Below are 16,394 nucleotides of genomic sequence, written 5' to 3'. Positions count from 1 at the left end.
TAATCATCTGGCCAAGGACTTAATTGTGCTCCCGTAACCTAGAGTGTGGGAGCACGCTCTGGTCAGAGAGGACAGTAACCGCTATCTCCCTACATTTTTCTTCACAGGGAAGAACATTCAGGAGAGATCTAGGAATGTCTGTATTTGTTCTATAGGGAAGGATTTCAAAACCATTTCACACCCCTAACATGCTCCCGGCTCCTTTTCTCTTATTCTTTTCCGCTCAGGGCCCCCCTGGCCGGGCAGGGCTCCCTGGATCAGATGGACCCCCTGGTCCTCCTGGCACGTCCCTGATGCTCCCGGTGAGTTCTCTTCTGGGCTGTGAGACAGGTTGGGGTGAGGCTGCAGTACCACCGAGAACTAACCCAGAAGGCTGTGGAGGGAAACAGACATGGTGGTGCACGCCTGAAATCTCAGCACACGGCATCAGCTGAAGCCGTTGGTGATTTGGGGGTGGGAAGAGGACAGCCTCTCGACCTGGAACCAAACGTGGACCATCTAAAACAGGGCAGGAAGATCTCATCTCTTAGGAGGCAAAGAACCAAGCGAGAGCGAGCCTTGAAGGCTACAGTGGGAAGGGGGATGGAGGGGGCAAGAGTGCCTATCGAGAGCCAGGGGCACAGCTGAGAGTTGGGTGGCGTCCCTGTCCTGACGGGTGCTTGGCATTCCTGGAGGGGAACGCTATCCTCTGTTGTCCCTCAGTTCCGGTTTGGCAGTAGTGGGGGTGACAAGGGCCCCGTGGTGGCAGCCCAGGAGGCCCAGGCCCAGGCGATCCTGCAGCAGGCTCGGGTGAGCAGGGCTGGGGGAGACAGGGTGGTCCTGGTAGAGGGAGGTGCATGTGGGGTCAGGGGAGACGCTTGTGAGGGTCACCAGGGGGGACTGGTGTGAAAGGAGGGCCAGAAGGCTAAGAGATGGAGAGCAAAGCTCACGGGTGAAGATGGATAGAGGAAGGGCAATTCTGGGGGTGTGCTGTGGCTCTCGCATTCCTCTCATGTCTTCTGTCCCTCTCGCTCTTCTAGCTGGCCCTCCGTGGGCCCCCCGGCCCCATGGGATACACAGGCCGCCCTGGACCACTGGTGAGGGAGTTGGATGTTAATATAGCATTTCTTTATCTGTAGATAGTTTTGTGAGAGAACCGGGTTGAGAGTTGTTTTGGTTCTTCAGTGGTGGTGGTGGGGTTGTGGCTTTTCGTTTCACCATCTTCTCTCTCACAGGGTCAGCCTGGGAGCCCAGGCTTGAAGGGAGAATCTGGAGACCTGGGCCCACAGGTGATAATCCCTACATCTGATTTGCAGTCCAGTGTTCCTCCTCTATGCCCGTTAACCGTGCCCGTCTCTCCCCTTGCTAGGGCCCCAGAGGACCTCAGGGCCTCACAGGCCCTCCTGGCAAAGCTGGGCGAAGGGTGAGTCCTCCAGGGAAGGGGAAGGAGCTTGGAGCATAGAGGACCGTGTCCCTACTTGCTCTCACACATGCTTTGCACCCCCAGGGCCGAGCGGGTGCTGATGGAGCCCGTGGGATGCCGGGAGAACCTGGCGTGAAGGTACTGTGCTTGCCCTCCCGTGACTCCTGTAGCTGCCTCTCCTGCCCCGGCGGGGCTCTCCAGTTTCTCATGGACAGAGTAGGAAGGGCTGGGGTGGGAGCGGGCTGGACCCTCAGTTTGGTTTCCCCCCTTCCTCCTAGGGTGACCAAGGTTTTGACGGACTTCCAGGGCTACCTGGCGAGAAGGGACACAGGGTGAGTGCGATGGGGGCTGGCTGACATGATGGGGACCGACCTGTAGAGGGGGAGTAGGGACCTCAGAGTAAGTCAAGGAGGCTGGCAGCTCAGCAGCCTAGTGAAGGGAGCAGTATCTGCCTTATGAGGGGATCTGAGGCCCCTCTTCACCGTTCCCCCCTTTTCCAGGGTGATACGGGTGCCCAGGGCCTTCCTGGGCCACCTGGCGAGGATGGAGAACGGGTAAGTGATGTGGTCAGGGAGGGGACTAGACCAAGGAGAAGTCTAGAAGGCAAGGTTAATCCAATACGCTTTCCTTCTCCAGGGCGACGATGGAGAGATTGGGCCCCGGGGGCTGCCGGGAGAGTCGGTGAGTGGGGGGGGCAGGGAAGCCACAGGGAGCAGGGGTGCTCTGGGGAAGCCACAGGGAGCAGCGGGCACACTAGGGAGCGCTTTTCCTGTCACCTACTCATGCTGTCCCCTCAACACTGAATCCAGGGCCCCCGAGGACTTCTTGGCCCCAAAGGTCCACCTGGTATTCCTGGGCCCCCGGTAAGTGACACCCCAGCTTCTAGCCCTACATTACCCCTGACCTCTCCAATTCCCACCCTTCCTAGCTACTTCCTTTCTTCCTCCCCTACCCATAAGCCTTTCCATTCCTGGGTCCTACTTATTTCTGCTCTAGCTCCCCCCAAGAAGCACTTGGTAGGCCACATGGTGCAGGGCTCTGACTGTAGCCAAGAAAACCAAAAACCCTCAGGCCCACAGGCCCACAGGCCCACGCCCTGCCCATCTGTCCTGGCTGTGCAGGCCTTGGGTTCACATGAATGCGCATGGTCTGATCGGGCAACCGCTGTCCACCCTCTAGGATGACCAGACTTCCCAGAACCACAGGGCTCTGGCCTGGCCCCAGCTTCCAGCATGCTAACCCAACCTTGTGTTTCAGGGAGTCCGAGGCATGGATGGTCCCCAGGGCCCCAAAGGGAGCTTGGTGAGTGATTGGCACCAAGGCCCCGCTCCTTTCCCTGCAAGGCCCCTATCAGGCCTTGTTCAACACCATTTTGAACCCCTCCTGTTTCCTGCCCCTGTCCTGTTGGCTGGCCTTGAAGATTTTGTACTATCTGTTCTGTCACCATCTTCTGACCCCTGCCTGGGCCTGGTGTGGCCCTCTCTGGCTGCTTGTTTCTAGGGACCTCAAGGAGAACCAGGGCCTCCAGGACAACAGGGCACTCCTGGGACCCAGGTGAGTGGTCCTGCCCAACCCTCCGCCCAGCCTTAGTGACTGACTACCATGGAGGCCTCACCCGGGTCACACTCTGGGCCTCTCTCGCTCCTGAACTTAGTGGGGATTAGAGAGTGGCTCAGCCTGGGGCTCCCGTGACTCCCCTCTCCCCACATGCAGGGCCTCCCGGGACCTCAGGGCGCCATTGGTCCCCATGGAGAGAAGGTGGGTGACTGATTCTCAGGGCATTGGGTTCTAGCGCTGGGCGAGGAGCGCTCCCCTCTCTCCTGGGACTTTAGCTGTGAAGAGCTAATTTCTCCAGTGACCATGACCTTCCTTACCATCCTGCAGGGCCCTCGAGGGAAACCAGGGCTCCCCGGCATGCCTGGGTCAGACGGGCTCCCGGTGAGTGCCCCTCACCTCTACGCTCCCCAGTGTGCCACCTGCAAGCTCCTCAGTGGCCGTCCTGTACAGTGTGTGCTCTTTGCTGGAGCTCACTCCTGGTGGCCGCCTGTGGTTCTGGTGTTGTTAGCTCATAGGGCCATCTGGGTGGAAGAGGAAGGAGCAAGGGCTTCTGGGAAGTTGACACAGCCAGCAGTTACATTCCCCACCTCCTCCTTGCAGGGTCATCCAGGGAAAGAAGGTCCCCCTGGAACCAAAGGGAACCAGGTGAGACCCTCCATTCTTTCTCTTACGCTGAGGGCGGCTTCAAACTGGGGGGTGGGGCTGACAGTCCCTGGTCTTCCTGGTCATTCTTCCCTCGGCTCTGGTAATGTCCTAAGCCCTGTGACCTGGTGTGGTTGCTGTGTTCTGGTCTCCCGCCTCTGAGGCCCTGCATATGTCTCCCTCTTTCCTCTTCCAGGGTCCCTCTGGACCACAGGGTCCTTTAGGATACCCAGGCCCGCGAGGTGTCAAGGTAACTGATTGCCAGGGAAAGAGGGGGGGGAGATGGGTACTCTAGCCTAGGGGTCACTCTCTCGCTCCCCCCTCTATTCTAGGGTGTGGATGGAATTCGGGGCCTGAAGGGCCACAAGGGTGAAAAGGTAAGCCTTGTGCTCTTGGCCTTCACACACCTGGGCACCCCCCTCCCTCAGTGCTCCACCTGCCCTCCTCTCTCTCAGTGCTCCAGCTGCACTCCTCTCTCTCAGTGCTCCAGCTGCCCTCTCAGTGTTCCACCTGCCCTCTTAGTGCTCCACTTTCCCTCCTCTCTCTCAGTGCTCCAGCTGCCCTCTTCTCAGTGCTCCACCTGCCCTATCATTTCTGAAACCCACCCTTTACCTGTATTCCCTGATCCCCCACTCAACTCTCTCAACCCTTTACCCTCTCACCTCTGTCTTTCTCAGGGCGAGGATGGCTTTCCTGGGTTCAAAGGTGACATAGGTGTGAAAGGAGACAGGGTGAGCAGAAGTTCCTCCCTACCCGATTCCCGAAACCTTGTCCTACTGATCTTCCATTTTGAGTGCTCCCTTGAAGTGGAAAGTTTTTTTTTCCCTCCATTGCTGTGCCCACTTTAGAGCTGGGTCCCAGTGAGGTGGCCACTACACAGTCGGCCACGCTGGTCCCTCCAGGCACCATCTTTCTGCCTGTGAGAACTGCTGTCCTGTGGCACCTGCTCAGGCACCTGCCCATCCCTCCCAGCCTTGGTGGTGCCTATCTCTCCATTGCTATCTCTCCATTGGGGACCTAGACCCCTCTCTGTCCCCACCACTCACCTCCCTGATGTTCTCTCAGGGCGAGGTTGGAGTCCCTGGTTCCCGGGGAGAAGATGGGCCTGAGGGGCCAAAAGGACGCACGGGGCCTACTGGAGACCCTGGGCCCACTGGGCTCACGGGCGAGAAGGTGATGGGGATGAGGAAGACGGGGTTAGCGGCTTGGTCTTTGGGGCAGGCTGGACATTGGGTGCCAAGTGGAAGTCAGTGACCGATCCGAGATGCCTGTACATGGCATATGCTGGGCATATGGCTTGAGGTGGGTGTGTAAGAAGTCAAGGGAAAGCCAGGTGCTGTGGCGCATGCCTGTAATTCTAGCATTGGGATGCAGAGGCAGGCAGATTGCTGTGAGTTCAAGGCCAGCCTGGTCTACAAAGCGAGTCCAGGACAGTTAAGGCTACACAGAGAAACCTTGTCTCAAAAAACAAAAACAACAACAACAACAAAAACAAACAAAAGAAGAAAAGTCAAGGGAAAATCCTTGGTTTGGTATGGCAGACACAGGGAGAGCATGGGGTGCAAGTTGGGGTGAGAATGTGGAAAGGGGGGAGGAGGAGGGAGGTCGGTGGCCTCATCCCCCATAAAAGTCCTGCTTCACAGATGAAGCTTTCTGTAGGTGGCCATCAGGAAGGGCAGGGCCAGGCTGCCAGCTCCAGAGCCCTTGTTGCAGCCTCCTGGGCCCAAGCAGGAGAGGAGGGGCTGGGCTGCTGCTCCCTCGGGTGTGGAGAGAGGTCAGGCTGGGTAGTACAGCAGTGGGTGCTAGAACTGAAGATGGGGTTGCAGTGGCCGGACCACAGGGGTTCAGTGGGGCTGCAGATTTAATGTGAGAGGAGGAGGAGCTGAGATACAGAGATGGGTTTGGGAGATCTGGCTCTGGGGCACCAAAGAAGGCAGGGAGCCCGCAGGCTTCTGCAGGGAGGGTTGCTGCTAGGTGATTCCTAACTGCGTTCTGTCCTTCCACAGGGCAAGCTAGGTGTTCCTGGTCTGCCTGGCTACCCCGGACGCCAGGGTCCCAAGGTGCTGTGATGTCCCCCTTCTGTCCCTTCTTGTTGTCCCTTCCTTGACCTCTGACCCCTGGAAGCGTAGACTAGCAGAGTGTGGGGTTCCCTAGAGACATTTTAGCTGACGACTTCCATTTTATAGATAGGAGATCTACCTTGTTGGCCAGGAAGCAGCGATGCTGCCTCCATGGCCTCTCTTCAGGCTATTGGCCTTTCCCAAGCCCCCTCCGCTCACCCTCTTCTTTCTCCATCATCTCCAGGGGTCCCTTGGGTTTCCTGGTTTTCCTGGGGCCAGTGGAGAGAAAGGAGCTCGGGTAAGCTGGGGGAGGGGAGGGCGCCCAGGGAGGAGCTGCGGGTTGGAGGGGCCGCTGGGGGGCGTCTCGCCTTGGACGATGTTGGCTTGACTTTATTTTCACCAGGGCCTGTCTGGGAAATCAGGACCTCGGGGAGAACGGGGCCCCACGGTGAGTGCTGTGGGCAGACACCCGTTCCCAAGTGGCTCAAGAGCCAAGAGCTGGCCTGTGCAGGTGGCTCAGTTGTGCATGGCGTGCACAAGCCCCGGGTCCCACCCTGTGCACAAGCGCCGGGTCCCACTCCCAGTGCTTTGGGGTGTGCACAAGCGCCGGGTCCCACCCCCAGTGCTACACAGTGTACACAAGCCCCGGGTCCCACCCCCAGTGCTGCATCAGTTGAGTGTGGCCATGTAGAATCTGCTAGAATCAGGAAGATCAGATGTTCAAGGCCATCCTCAGCCACACGGTGAGAGATTCCCCTTCTGCCTACCTAGGGCCCAAGGGGTCAGCGGGGACCTCGAGGTGCCACCGGGAAGTCTGGAGCCAAGGTGAGTGGACTCTTGGGCCTGGCTCTGTCTCCCGATGCTGGGCCTCGAGCCTCTCCGTCCTTCCCTATCTCACTCCCTGACTTGGTTTCCCTCACAGGGAACATCAGGTGGTGATGGTCCCCACGGGCCACCTGGAGAGAGGGTGAGTATGGCTTGATTGCTCTGGTCTCCGTGCATTGTTGTCGCCCCTTGTCCATTCCCTGCCCTTCACTTATCCCACCTCTGTCTCCAGGGTCTTCCGGGACCTCAAGGCCCCAATGGATTTCCTGGTCCCAAAGGCCCTCCAGTGAGTTCACCACTGACTTGTGATCCACCTCACTTCCTCCTCCCCGCCCCCACCCCGTTCCCCTTTCCTGTCAAGAGTTCATATGACCTCAAACCCCTTCCAGGGCCCGGCAGGGAAGGATGGGCTGCCAGGGCACCCAGGCCAGAGAGGCGAGGTGGTAAGTGACCCCAGGGCTGTGGGGTGAGGAGGGACTTGGATCCCGCTGAGACGGCTGCCCTGGCTCTGGTCTTCCCCTGGGAGTCTGGCACTTGGGGCCTGCCCCACTGCCACCCACCTTGTCCGCTCCTTGTCTGACCTCACTCTGTGACTTTCTCCCCAGGGATTCCAAGGGAAGACCGGCCCCCCAGGACCCCCTGGAGTGGTAGGACCTCAGGTAGGTTCCCCTGGGAGAGGATGCACCTCAGACCTGGAGTCAGGGCCTCCTCCCCAGTAATGCAGCCTTGAGGACTGTTTGCCTGGCTGGGGACCTTGGGCTGCCATCCCGAATCTCAGCTCCTTCCTGGGTGGCTCTTTCTTTGAGAGGTGTCCTGGCTGTGGCATAAGGTCGTCACTCCATCCTGAGGATGGTCAGCCCCCACCCCTGCCCCACAATGGTCAGCAATTTCCCTGTGGCTTTGGGGGAGACTAAGGGGTTCTAGTTTGGCACTTTAGGAGATGCAGAGTGTGGTCCCAGGGTGGACAACGCTGAGCTTAGACTGTGTCTTTCCCCAGGGATCAGCTGGGGAAAGTGGTCCCATGGGTGAGAGAGGTCACCCTGGCCCGCCAGGACCTCCTGGAGAGCAAGGACTGCCTGGAACAGCTGGAAAGGAAGGGACCAAGGTCAGTGAGGGGCCAGCAGAGAGAAGGGGGAGAGGGGGCTGCAAGGACTGGGCCAGTGTGGATCCGAGGGGCTAGAGACCTCTGCTCAAGCTATGGTGTATCACCCTTCCTTCTATTTCAGGGTGATCCTGGTCCTCCTGGGGCCCCAGGGAAGGATGGTCCTGCTGGTCTGAGGGGCTTCCCAGGAGAGAGAGGCCTCCCGGGCACTGCTGTGAGTGTGACCCCAAAGCCACTGGCCTTTATGGTCACTCACCTCCTGATCCCCTTGACACTATTACTTTCTGTTTCATCTCGCCAAGCTACTCTCTCCCCAACACCCACACCTCCCAGCTGGAGTCTTACCTGTTACCCTAAATCTTGTTCACAGGGTGGACCTGGCTTAAAGGGAAATGAAGGCCCAGCCGGCCCTCCAGGCCCTGCTGTGAGTCTGGGGTCCCCAGGAGGCAGTGGGCAGGAACCAGGAAAGGGTGAGGGAGGAGCCCTGGGCCTAGTCAAAGGGAATTTGGGGTAAGCCAGATGCATCCACTTTCTGTTGTCCTGAGATCCATGGTCAGGGCTCCTGGGGTCCTCCTTCCTGGAGGGCCTGACTGCTTCTCTCTCTCAGGGCTCCCCTGGGGAGCGAGGTGCAGCAGGATCAGGGGGCCCCATTGGTCCGCCGGGGCGTCCAGGCCCACAGGGGCCCCCTGGAGCAGCCGGAGAGAAAGGCGTTCCGGTGAGCATGGGGCAGGAGGCTGGGAACTGAGGGGTGGTGGCTACCAACTACGGAGGCATTTTGTGGAGGGGCTTGAAGGTGAGGCTGCGCCCAAGCTGTTACCTCTTCCCTTGTTTCCTGCAGGGTGAGAAGGGCCCCATTGGTCCCACTGGCCGTGATGGGGTGCAGGGTCCTGTGGGGCTTCCCGGTCCTGCGGGCCCCCCAGGGGTGGCTGGAGAGGATGGAGACAAGGTAAGGGGACCTGCACCCACAGGTGTGTCCTGTCCTCTCTGCTGACCTTCTACAGGTGTGTCCTGGCCTCTCTCTGCTGACCTTGTGACCTCTATCTAATTTGCATATCTTCTTACTACCTTCCCCTGCAGGGTGAGTTAGGAGACCCCGGACAGAAGGGGGCCAAGGGGAGCAAAGGTGAACATGTAAGTCTCCTGGCTTTTACCCTCACCTACCCTGTATCTCTTCCCCCCACCTGTTTTCCCTGACGTCTCTCTGACCTTCCTTTCCTCCCTAGGGCCCTCCTGGACCTCCTGGTCCCATCGGTCCTGTGGGGCAGCCCGGAGCCGCCGTGAGTGTCCCTGGGTCTCCACTGAGGCCCCCACAGGCTCTAGCCTGCCTCAGTTCCCCCCCGCCCTTGTGCCTGGTGCTCCGGTCTGTGAGTTTATAGATGGAGGGCACCTGATCATTGCATCCTTGTCCCTGCTTAGGGAGCTGATGGGGAGCCTGGAGCTCGGGGGCCCCAGGGACACTTTGGAGCCAAAGGTGATGAAGGAACAAGAGGATTCAATGGGCCCCCGGGACCCATCGGCCTACAGGTGAGCATGGCGTGGGGCAGGGCCTGAGAGGTAGGTTCAGGGTGAGCAACTGCCAGTCACCTGCTGCTGATTACTGGGAGGCAGTAACTGAGGACTGGCGCCCTGCTGTGGGCTGGGTGCTGTGGGCTGGGTGCTGTGGGCTGGGTGCTGAGGGCTGGGTGCTGTGGGCTGGGTGCTGAGGGCTGGGTGCTGTGGGCTGGGTGCTGTGGGCTGGGTGCTGAGGGCTAGGTGCTGAGGGCTAGGTGCTGTGGGCTGGGTGCTGAGGGCTGGGTGCTGTGGGCTGGGTGCTGAAGGCTGGGTGCTGAAGGCTGGGTGCTGTGGGCTGGGTGCTGAGGGCTGAGTGCTGAGTGCTGGGTGCTGAGGGCTGGGTGCTGAGGGCTGGGTGCTGTGGGCTGAGTGCTGAGGGCTGGGTGCTGTGGGCTGGGTGTTTGATGAGGTGATCACCTGGGTCTGTGCTTTCTGTACCTGCACAGGGCCTGCCAGGACCTTCTGGGGAGAAGGGAGAAGCAGGAGACGTAGGACCTATGGTGAGTGTGGCCGCCCTCACCTGCCCAAGCCCACCTGCTACCCAGCCAGGCCCCAGCCTGACAGGCCACTGCAGACCTCACGGCTTGCACACAGTCGTCTCCAGCCTGACAGGCCACCGCAGACCTCATGGCTCGCACACAGTCATCCCCAGCCTGACAGGCCACTGTAGACCTCAGGAGAGCGCCTTCTGTCCCTTCCTTCTTTCTTCCCCATCCTGATAACTTTATATCTCACCCACACAGGGACCACCTGGCCCTCCAGGACCTCGAGGCCCCGCTGGACCCAACGGTGCTGACGTGAGTCACCTCGCCCTCTGCCCCCCAGCCCCTAGCCCATAAACTCTGGTCCCATCTCAGGTACCAAGAGCAGCCCATGGCCCTGGGACCGCTGCCGCCTTGCTGGGCTCCCGGCCAGGCCTCTGTCTCCCCTAATAATGCTTCTCTTCCTCTTCCTCTTCCAGGGCCCACAAGGCCCCCCTGGAGGTGTTGGGAACTTGGGTCCCCCTGGAGAGAAGGTAACTGGGGAGGGATGCACCAGTCTTGGGGGGGAAGGGTTAGATTTCTCCCTGTTTTTGACTGACACATGGGATTGTCAGGGTCGGGGGAGGGGCAGGGATCAATGCTCATCTCTTCCCAGGGTGAACCAGGCGAGTCAGGGACTCCAGGAGTCCAGGGTGAGCCGGGTGTCAAGGTGAGTGGTGGTCCTGAAGCTCTGCTCTCTAATCCCCTCACCCTCAACTAGTCTCTCACCTTTCCTGTCTCTTGTCTGCCCCTGGCTCTATCTCTGTCCTGAAGGAACCCAGCCTTCATTTCCTTGAAGGGTGGAGGGACCAGGACACTCCCTGCCTCTGATGGTCCCATTGTCACCAAGTGACTGAGGGGCAGCTGAGGCTGTCTTGAGGGAAGGGACCGTCTCCCTGACTGTCAGGTCTGTTCTCTCCACTCGCTTTGCAGGGTCCACGTGGAGAGCGTGGTGAGAAAGGGGAGGCTGGGCAAGCAGGGGAGGCTGGACCACCAGGGCCTAAAGGCCCCACAGGCGACGACGGCCCCAAGGGGAACCCTGTGAGTCTGGGGAGTGAAGGGAGGGGCTCTGGGAACGGGAGACCCTGGAGCACAAGCGGGGGCGGGGGATAGGGGGACAAGAACACCTTGTAATGTGGAGAGCCCAAGGATGGGGTGATGCCTCAGAGGGAGGCTGTGGAATGTGGTCTCCTGGGAACGAGGGAAGTGAGAGATCACCCACAGTAGGGTGTGTAAAGATGATGAAGGGACGAGGCAGGGAAGAGGGCGCAGGAGACCCTCTGCTAAGGCTGAGGAGAGTGTGACATACATCACGGGGCCCTGGCCAGCCTTGGGCTCCGGGGTGCTGAGCTTCTTCTTCCTCTGGATTAGGGTCCTGTTGGCTTTCCTGGGGACCCCGGCCCCCCTGGAGAAGCTGGTCCACGGGTAAGTCTTATCCAGGGAGGGGTAGAGCCAAGATGGTGGCGTTTCGTTGGTTAGCCTCTGTGTAGCGGGTGGGACTGGGTCTCGAGGAGCTGGGGTTTGGCAGGGTGAGCAGACAGAGGTTGGCCCTCCTCTGACTTCGTCATACCCCTTCAGGGCCAGGACGGTGCTAAGGGAGACCATGGAGAAGATGGCGAGCCAGGGCAGCCCGTGAGTGACCCCCCCCCACCTCTTCCTACTGAGCCTAACCCTTTGGGCTGTACCTGTCCCCAGGGGTCTCTTGGCTGGAACCCACTTATCCTCATATCTTCCCTGCTTAGGGATCCCCTGGCCCCACTGGGGAGAATGGGCCCCCTGGACCCCTTGGAAAGCGGGTAAGTGATGTTGACTCAGCTGCCTGGCATTGCTTGGGTTGGGCGGATGGAGGCTGGGCAGAGGCAGGTGATAGGCGGGAGATGCTGTTAATCTGGCTATCTTTGGGGGTTGGGCGAGGGGCACGGTGCACGCAGCTGTCCATCTTTGGTACGCTTGGTACCTTGGGTGACTTTGTCCCTGGGCTTTGGCCTGAGTTACTTAACTATCAAAATGGATACAGGATGAGGGACTTCTCCGCAGGCCCCGTTTGGGCTTAACCTCTTAGCTTGCTGGAGCAGCCGTGGGATGAGGGAAAGTGGCCCAGTGGCTTGTCACCACATGCACAGAGGTTCTCTGTTTTAATTGTGGATGTGGCTGCTTCTGTCTTCACTATCTGTGACTGGTCCTCTCTGCGTGTGCATATGTGTGCACGTTTGTGTGTGTGTGCGTACGTGTGTGTATGTGCAAGAGGGCAGGACTGAGTTGAATAGGGCTGCCTACCACCTTATAGTTTCCTCCCTGCTCCTCTTCAGGGACCTGCTGGCACGCCTGGTCCAGAGGGACGGCAAGGGGAGAAGGGAGCCAAGGTGACGAAGAGGCCGCCCGGGCGCTGGGGCTCTCCCCTCCAGATGCATCCCCCATGCCCACCTCCCACCCTCAGACCCCCCCTCCCCTGCCTTTGAGGACAAGTTCTTTCTGTGTGTTTCAGGGGGACCCTGGTGCTGTGGGGGCCCCAGGAAAGACAGGCCCTGTGGGTCCTGCAGGCCCAGCGGGAAAGCCTGGCCCGGATGGTCTCCGGGGGCTCCCAGGCTCAGTGGTGAGTTGTGAAGGATCTGGGAGGAGGGTGAAGGCCATGGGTGTGTGACGGGGGACAATCCTGATCCTCGGGGTTCCTGGGAGGAGGGTGAAGGCCATGGGTGTGTGACGGGGGACAATCCTGATCCTCGGGGTTCCTGGGAGGAGGGTGAAGGCCAGGGGTGTGTGACGGGGGGACAATCCTGATCCTCGGGGTTCCGTCTGATCTATAGGGTCAGCAAGGCCGTCCTGGAGCCACAGGCCAGGCTGGGCCCCCAGGTCCAGTGGTAAGTGACTGGACTATGTGGGTGGGTGGGTACCTTGGAGTGGCCAGAGCTGGGAGGAAGCAGGTGAACTTGGACCCACCTCTGGGGAGAATGACTTCCTGTCTCCCCACAGGGACCCCCAGGACTTCCTGGCCTCCGGGGTGATGCTGGGGCCAAGGGAGAGAAGGTGAGTGACAGACAGGACCATGCAGGGATGGCCAGCCCCCTGCTCTGCTTCAGGCCTCCATCACCCGGTCCCCAGCTGGGGCTTCCTCCAGACCCTCTGCCTGTCCCTGTCTTCCTGCCCTTCTTCATCTGTGGAAGTTCTGTGAGCATCCCTACGACCACCTCTTCCCTGGTCCAGGGTCACCCGGGTCTCATTGGACTGATTGGGCCGACTGGCGAACAGGGAGAGAAAGGCGACCGGGGCCTCCCTGGCCCTCAGGGCTCCGCTGGACAGAAGGGAGAGACGGTGGGTACAGGACACAGCTCAGCATGGTCGGGCGTGGGGTGGGATTCATGCTGGAGGTGGGGGTGGGAACTGGCCGTGGGGTGGAGGGACAGAGGGACGGAGGGACCCAGCCTCTCCCGTGCTGTTCTAGGGTATCCCAGGAGCGTCGGGCCCCATCGGCCCTGGAGGGCCTCCTGGCCTGCCCGTAAGTGCCCCATCTCCTCTTATCCCTCAACCCTCCTGCAGACCTCCCAGTTCCATGTTGTGCCCCACAGCTCTCCCTCTCTTGTGTCTCCATGTTGCTTCTATAGAAACCCTGGGTCCCATGGACTTGTGGCTTTGTCCCCCCACTCCTGTGCTGACCCCCTCTGTTCATTTACAGGGACCCGCTGGCCCCAAAGGAGCCAAAGGAGCCACAGTGAGTGATCTCTTAGCCTTGACTTTTGTCCTCCCTGAGCTGGCCGGAACCCTGCCTCTCCAGGGCAACTGCACAGTCCCCCTTCTCAGTGGGGAACCCCCCCCCACTTCTGCCAAGAGACCAATTTGACAATTTGATCCTTTTTGACCTGATCCTGTGCTTGATCTCTTGGTCCCTCCTTGACCTCATCAATTCCTTCCTTAGGGCCCAGCTGGACCCAAGGGGGAGAAGGGCGTGCAGGGCCCTCCAGGACACCCGGTGAGTGCGGCCGGAGGGGCAGTGCCCACTGCTCTGGCTGCCCAGCACCCTGCTGAGCTGCCCTGCTCCGCTCCCACCATGCCCTCAGCACCCTCTCTGTCTCCACCCAGGGCCCCCCAGGCGAGGTGATCCAGCCGCTGCCCATCCAGATGCCCAAGAAGACCCGCCGCTCTGTGGACGGAAGCCGGCTGGTGCAGGATGATGAGGCTGGGCCCACTGGGGGTGCCCCCGGCAGTCCTGGGGGGCTGGAGGAGATCTTCGGCTCACTGGATTCTCTGCGGGAGGAGATAGAGCAGATGAGGAGGCCGGCCGGGACCCAGGACAGCCCTGCTCGCACCTGCCAGGACTTGAAGCTGTGCCACCCGGAGCTTCCTGACGGTCAGCCTCAGGCTGGGGGCAGGCAGAGTGGCTGCTGGGAGTGGGGATCCCAGGGAAGGCGGCGGAGTGGGGTGACCATGAAGTGGTTCGTAACTGGGACTCTTACGCAGCTGGGCGAGAAGGGTCCCGGCATCTGACATGGCTCCGTCCGTTAGCCCTGGTGTCCAAGAGAGTAGACACACATACACGCGTGTTCACACACACATCACTGCTGCACTTCACACTCAGGGGAGCCCAGAGTCAGTACGGAGATGCAGGCACCAACCACAGATTGGGGTGGGCTGCAAGGTGATAAGGGAAACTGAGGCTGGAGACGTGACAGGGCCGTGAGTCGGGAAGCACGGGGCTGTGGGTCTGCTGTGGGCGTTGGGGTGGAGGGAAGGAAGGAAGTGTGTGGATCAAGGCCCTTGGTTCCAAGGGCCTCCGTGCCCGTGACCTCCATGTTCCTCACCCACAGGAGAGTACTGGGTCGACCCCAACCAGGGCTGTGCTCGGGATGCCTTCCGAGTGTTCTGCAACTTTACAGCAGGAGGCGAGACCTGTGTCACACCCAGGGATGACGTCACACAGGTGTGAGCTGTTTGGCTCTCATGCCCACCTCTGTCCATCCTGACCTCCTTTCCTTATTGTGTGACCTTCAACCTTTGATGCTTCTGTTATCATCTGTCCTTGAATCCCAGGACTGAAGCTTGCTGGTCCTTACCCCGCCTGTGGCTGCTCCCCAGAGCTGTCAGTGTCCCCCCTGACTCTTTTCTCTCTCCAGTTCTCCTATGTGGACTCTGAAGGCTCCCCAGTGGGCGTGGTCCAGCTCACCTTCCTGCGCCTGCTCAGCGTCTCTGCCCACCAGGACATCTCCTACCCATGCTCTGTGGTGCCCCAGGATGGTCCCCTGAAACTCCGGGGGGCCAATGAGGATGAACTGAGCCCTGAGACCAGCCCTTACGTCAAGGAGTTCCGAGATGGCTGTCAGGTGGGTGGCAGGTCCCAGGGTTTGGGCTGCAGGAAGGAGATAAGAGGTTTTCAGCAGGGCGCCTAGGGACAGCAGGGAAAAGTCCAGCGTGCTGGTGTCAGATGTACCTGAGGGGAGGGGGCTCAACCGGCTACTGAGGAGGGTGGGAAAAATGGGAGTCAAACTGGTATAGGCTCCTGTGTGTACATGCACCTGTGTTACGTGGAGTTACACAGGCTCATGTGACTGTGGACATCCAGATAACCTACAGAGATTACATACGCATGCCCCTGAGAGTGGGCGCACACTGACCTAGCTAGTCCACACGTCCAGAATAACCTGGGTATGGTCAAGTTTCTGAGAGGAGAGGCAAGCCTGGGGCTCAGGTTAGAGGCCCGTGTCACCATGCTCACAGTGTCTCTTCCCCTGTTCCCCTGTGAAGACACAGCAAGGGCGGACGGTGTTGGAGGTGCGCACGCCTGTGCTGGAGCAGCTGCCTGTGCTGGACGCTTCTTTCTCGGACCTGGGGGCCCCCACAAGGCGTGGAGGAGTGCTGCTGGGGCCAGTCTGCTTCATGGGCTAGGCCCTTCTCTGACCCTGACAACCAAAACCAGGTCCCACGAGGACCTCTCGTCATCTAGGGAGTCCTGAGCCAGGGTGCCTCGAGCCTCAAGTCAGGGGCAGCAGCCAAGGGTGGGGCAGACCAGGGGTGCTGGGACATCCAGGGGAAGGGTGATACCTGGGCCTCCAGCTCTCCCACTTATGATCCATTAGAGAGCTGAGACTTTTATTTAAAACACTTCCTGTCACCCCAAATAAGTGGAAGAGAAAGGATGCTGTGTATTTTGTATTTAAAAAAAGAATTATATTAATTATTTAAAGAGTAAAAAAAAAAAAAAAAAAAAAAAAAAAAAAAACCAAAGTAACAAAGAAGGAGAGAACTGCTAAAACCCCAGCAGATACTGGGGACAGGTGCTGCAGGGGTGGGCTGGCACCCCATCCCTCCTCAGGGTTTTCCTTAGTGCCTGTGGGTATGGCTTTGTGGGATGAACCTCTCCTGTCCACCTAGGGCACTACAAATGCTGGAATACATGGTCTCCCCTGCCTCAGGACTCCAGCTTTCTCCCCCCGCCCCCAGGGTGGAGGTTCCGTGACCCATCTGTCCCTGGCAGAAATGTCCTGCCACTTAAGACCAGGCCGCGCCCCCCCCCCCCCGCCCCTGGAGGGGAGACCAGACAGGGCTATACAGGACCCACCTCTGCTGGTTATTGAGTTACTGAAGTTCTTCGAGGCGCTCAGCACTGCCCTGGTCACGCAGCTCCTCCCTGGGCACCTTGTCACCTTCCCTGAACCTGGAAAGAAAGCCAGTTTCTAACCTATGGCTAGAAGGGACTCCCAGGACCCCTCCAGCCCTGTGCCCAAGTCCCTCCTGACTGACGGTTA

General features: G+C 59.8%; 1 protein-coding gene across 1 annotated transcript in view; it reads left to right on the top strand.

The window, feature by feature from the left end:
* Col11a2 (collagen type XI alpha 2 chain) overlaps positions 1-15,844 on the top strand; it is a 28,277-nt gene extending 12,433 nt beyond the window's left edge. The window contains exons 12-66 of the mRNA XM_051153582.1: positions 228-302; positions 703-789; positions 1,020-1,076; positions 1,215-1,268; positions 1,349-1,402; positions 1,487-1,540; positions 1,681-1,734; positions 1,903-1,956; positions 2,039-2,083; positions 2,212-2,265; positions 2,660-2,704; positions 2,903-2,956; positions 3,116-3,160; positions 3,287-3,340; positions 3,560-3,604; positions 3,798-3,851; positions 3,934-3,978; positions 4,279-4,332; positions 4,667-4,774; positions 5,608-5,661; positions 5,906-5,959; positions 6,065-6,109; positions 6,433-6,486; positions 6,584-6,628; positions 6,719-6,772; positions 6,876-6,929; positions 7,092-7,145; positions 7,484-7,591; positions 7,713-7,802; positions 7,959-8,012; positions 8,196-8,303; positions 8,427-8,534; positions 8,666-8,719; positions 8,812-8,865; positions 9,005-9,112; positions 9,586-9,639; positions 9,883-9,936; positions 10,101-10,154; positions 10,277-10,330; positions 10,594-10,701; positions 11,032-11,085; positions 11,239-11,292; positions 11,403-11,456; positions 11,970-12,023; positions 12,146-12,253; positions 12,465-12,518; positions 12,631-12,684; positions 12,862-12,969; positions 13,100-13,153; positions 13,331-13,366; positions 13,571-13,624; positions 13,735-14,002; positions 14,460-14,572; positions 14,766-14,972; positions 15,394-15,844. Coding sequence (XP_051009539.1) covers positions 228-302; positions 703-789; positions 1,020-1,076; positions 1,215-1,268; positions 1,349-1,402; positions 1,487-1,540; positions 1,681-1,734; positions 1,903-1,956; positions 2,039-2,083; positions 2,212-2,265; positions 2,660-2,704; positions 2,903-2,956; positions 3,116-3,160; positions 3,287-3,340; positions 3,560-3,604; positions 3,798-3,851; positions 3,934-3,978; positions 4,279-4,332; positions 4,667-4,774; positions 5,608-5,661; positions 5,906-5,959; positions 6,065-6,109; positions 6,433-6,486; positions 6,584-6,628; positions 6,719-6,772; positions 6,876-6,929; positions 7,092-7,145; positions 7,484-7,591; positions 7,713-7,802; positions 7,959-8,012; positions 8,196-8,303; positions 8,427-8,534; positions 8,666-8,719; positions 8,812-8,865; positions 9,005-9,112; positions 9,586-9,639; positions 9,883-9,936; positions 10,101-10,154; positions 10,277-10,330; positions 10,594-10,701; positions 11,032-11,085; positions 11,239-11,292; positions 11,403-11,456; positions 11,970-12,023; positions 12,146-12,253; positions 12,465-12,518; positions 12,631-12,684; positions 12,862-12,969; positions 13,100-13,153; positions 13,331-13,366; positions 13,571-13,624; positions 13,735-14,002; positions 14,460-14,572; positions 14,766-14,972; positions 15,394-15,534 — 3,927 coding nt within the window. The 3' untranslated portion in view covers positions 15,535-15,844. The remainder of the gene's footprint in view (positions 1-227; positions 303-702; positions 790-1,019; positions 1,077-1,214; positions 1,269-1,348; positions 1,403-1,486; positions 1,541-1,680; positions 1,735-1,902; positions 1,957-2,038; positions 2,084-2,211; positions 2,266-2,659; positions 2,705-2,902; positions 2,957-3,115; positions 3,161-3,286; positions 3,341-3,559; positions 3,605-3,797; positions 3,852-3,933; positions 3,979-4,278; positions 4,333-4,666; positions 4,775-5,607; positions 5,662-5,905; positions 5,960-6,064; positions 6,110-6,432; positions 6,487-6,583; positions 6,629-6,718; positions 6,773-6,875; positions 6,930-7,091; positions 7,146-7,483; positions 7,592-7,712; positions 7,803-7,958; positions 8,013-8,195; positions 8,304-8,426; positions 8,535-8,665; positions 8,720-8,811; positions 8,866-9,004; positions 9,113-9,585; positions 9,640-9,882; positions 9,937-10,100; positions 10,155-10,276; positions 10,331-10,593; positions 10,702-11,031; positions 11,086-11,238; positions 11,293-11,402; positions 11,457-11,969; positions 12,024-12,145; positions 12,254-12,464; positions 12,519-12,630; positions 12,685-12,861; positions 12,970-13,099; positions 13,154-13,330; positions 13,367-13,570; positions 13,625-13,734; positions 14,003-14,459; positions 14,573-14,765; positions 14,973-15,393) is intronic.
* Positions 15,845-16,394: the final 550 nt, after the last annotated feature.

The sequence above is a fragment of the Acomys russatus genome, chromosome 11, assembly GCF_903995435.1.
Source record: "Acomys russatus chromosome 11, mAcoRus1.1, whole genome shotgun sequence".
Lineage (NCBI taxonomy): Eukaryota > Metazoa > Chordata > Mammalia > Rodentia > Muridae > Acomys > Acomys russatus.
Note: the sequence above shows the minus strand (reverse complement) of the source record. Positions and strands in the feature narration are given on the sequence as shown.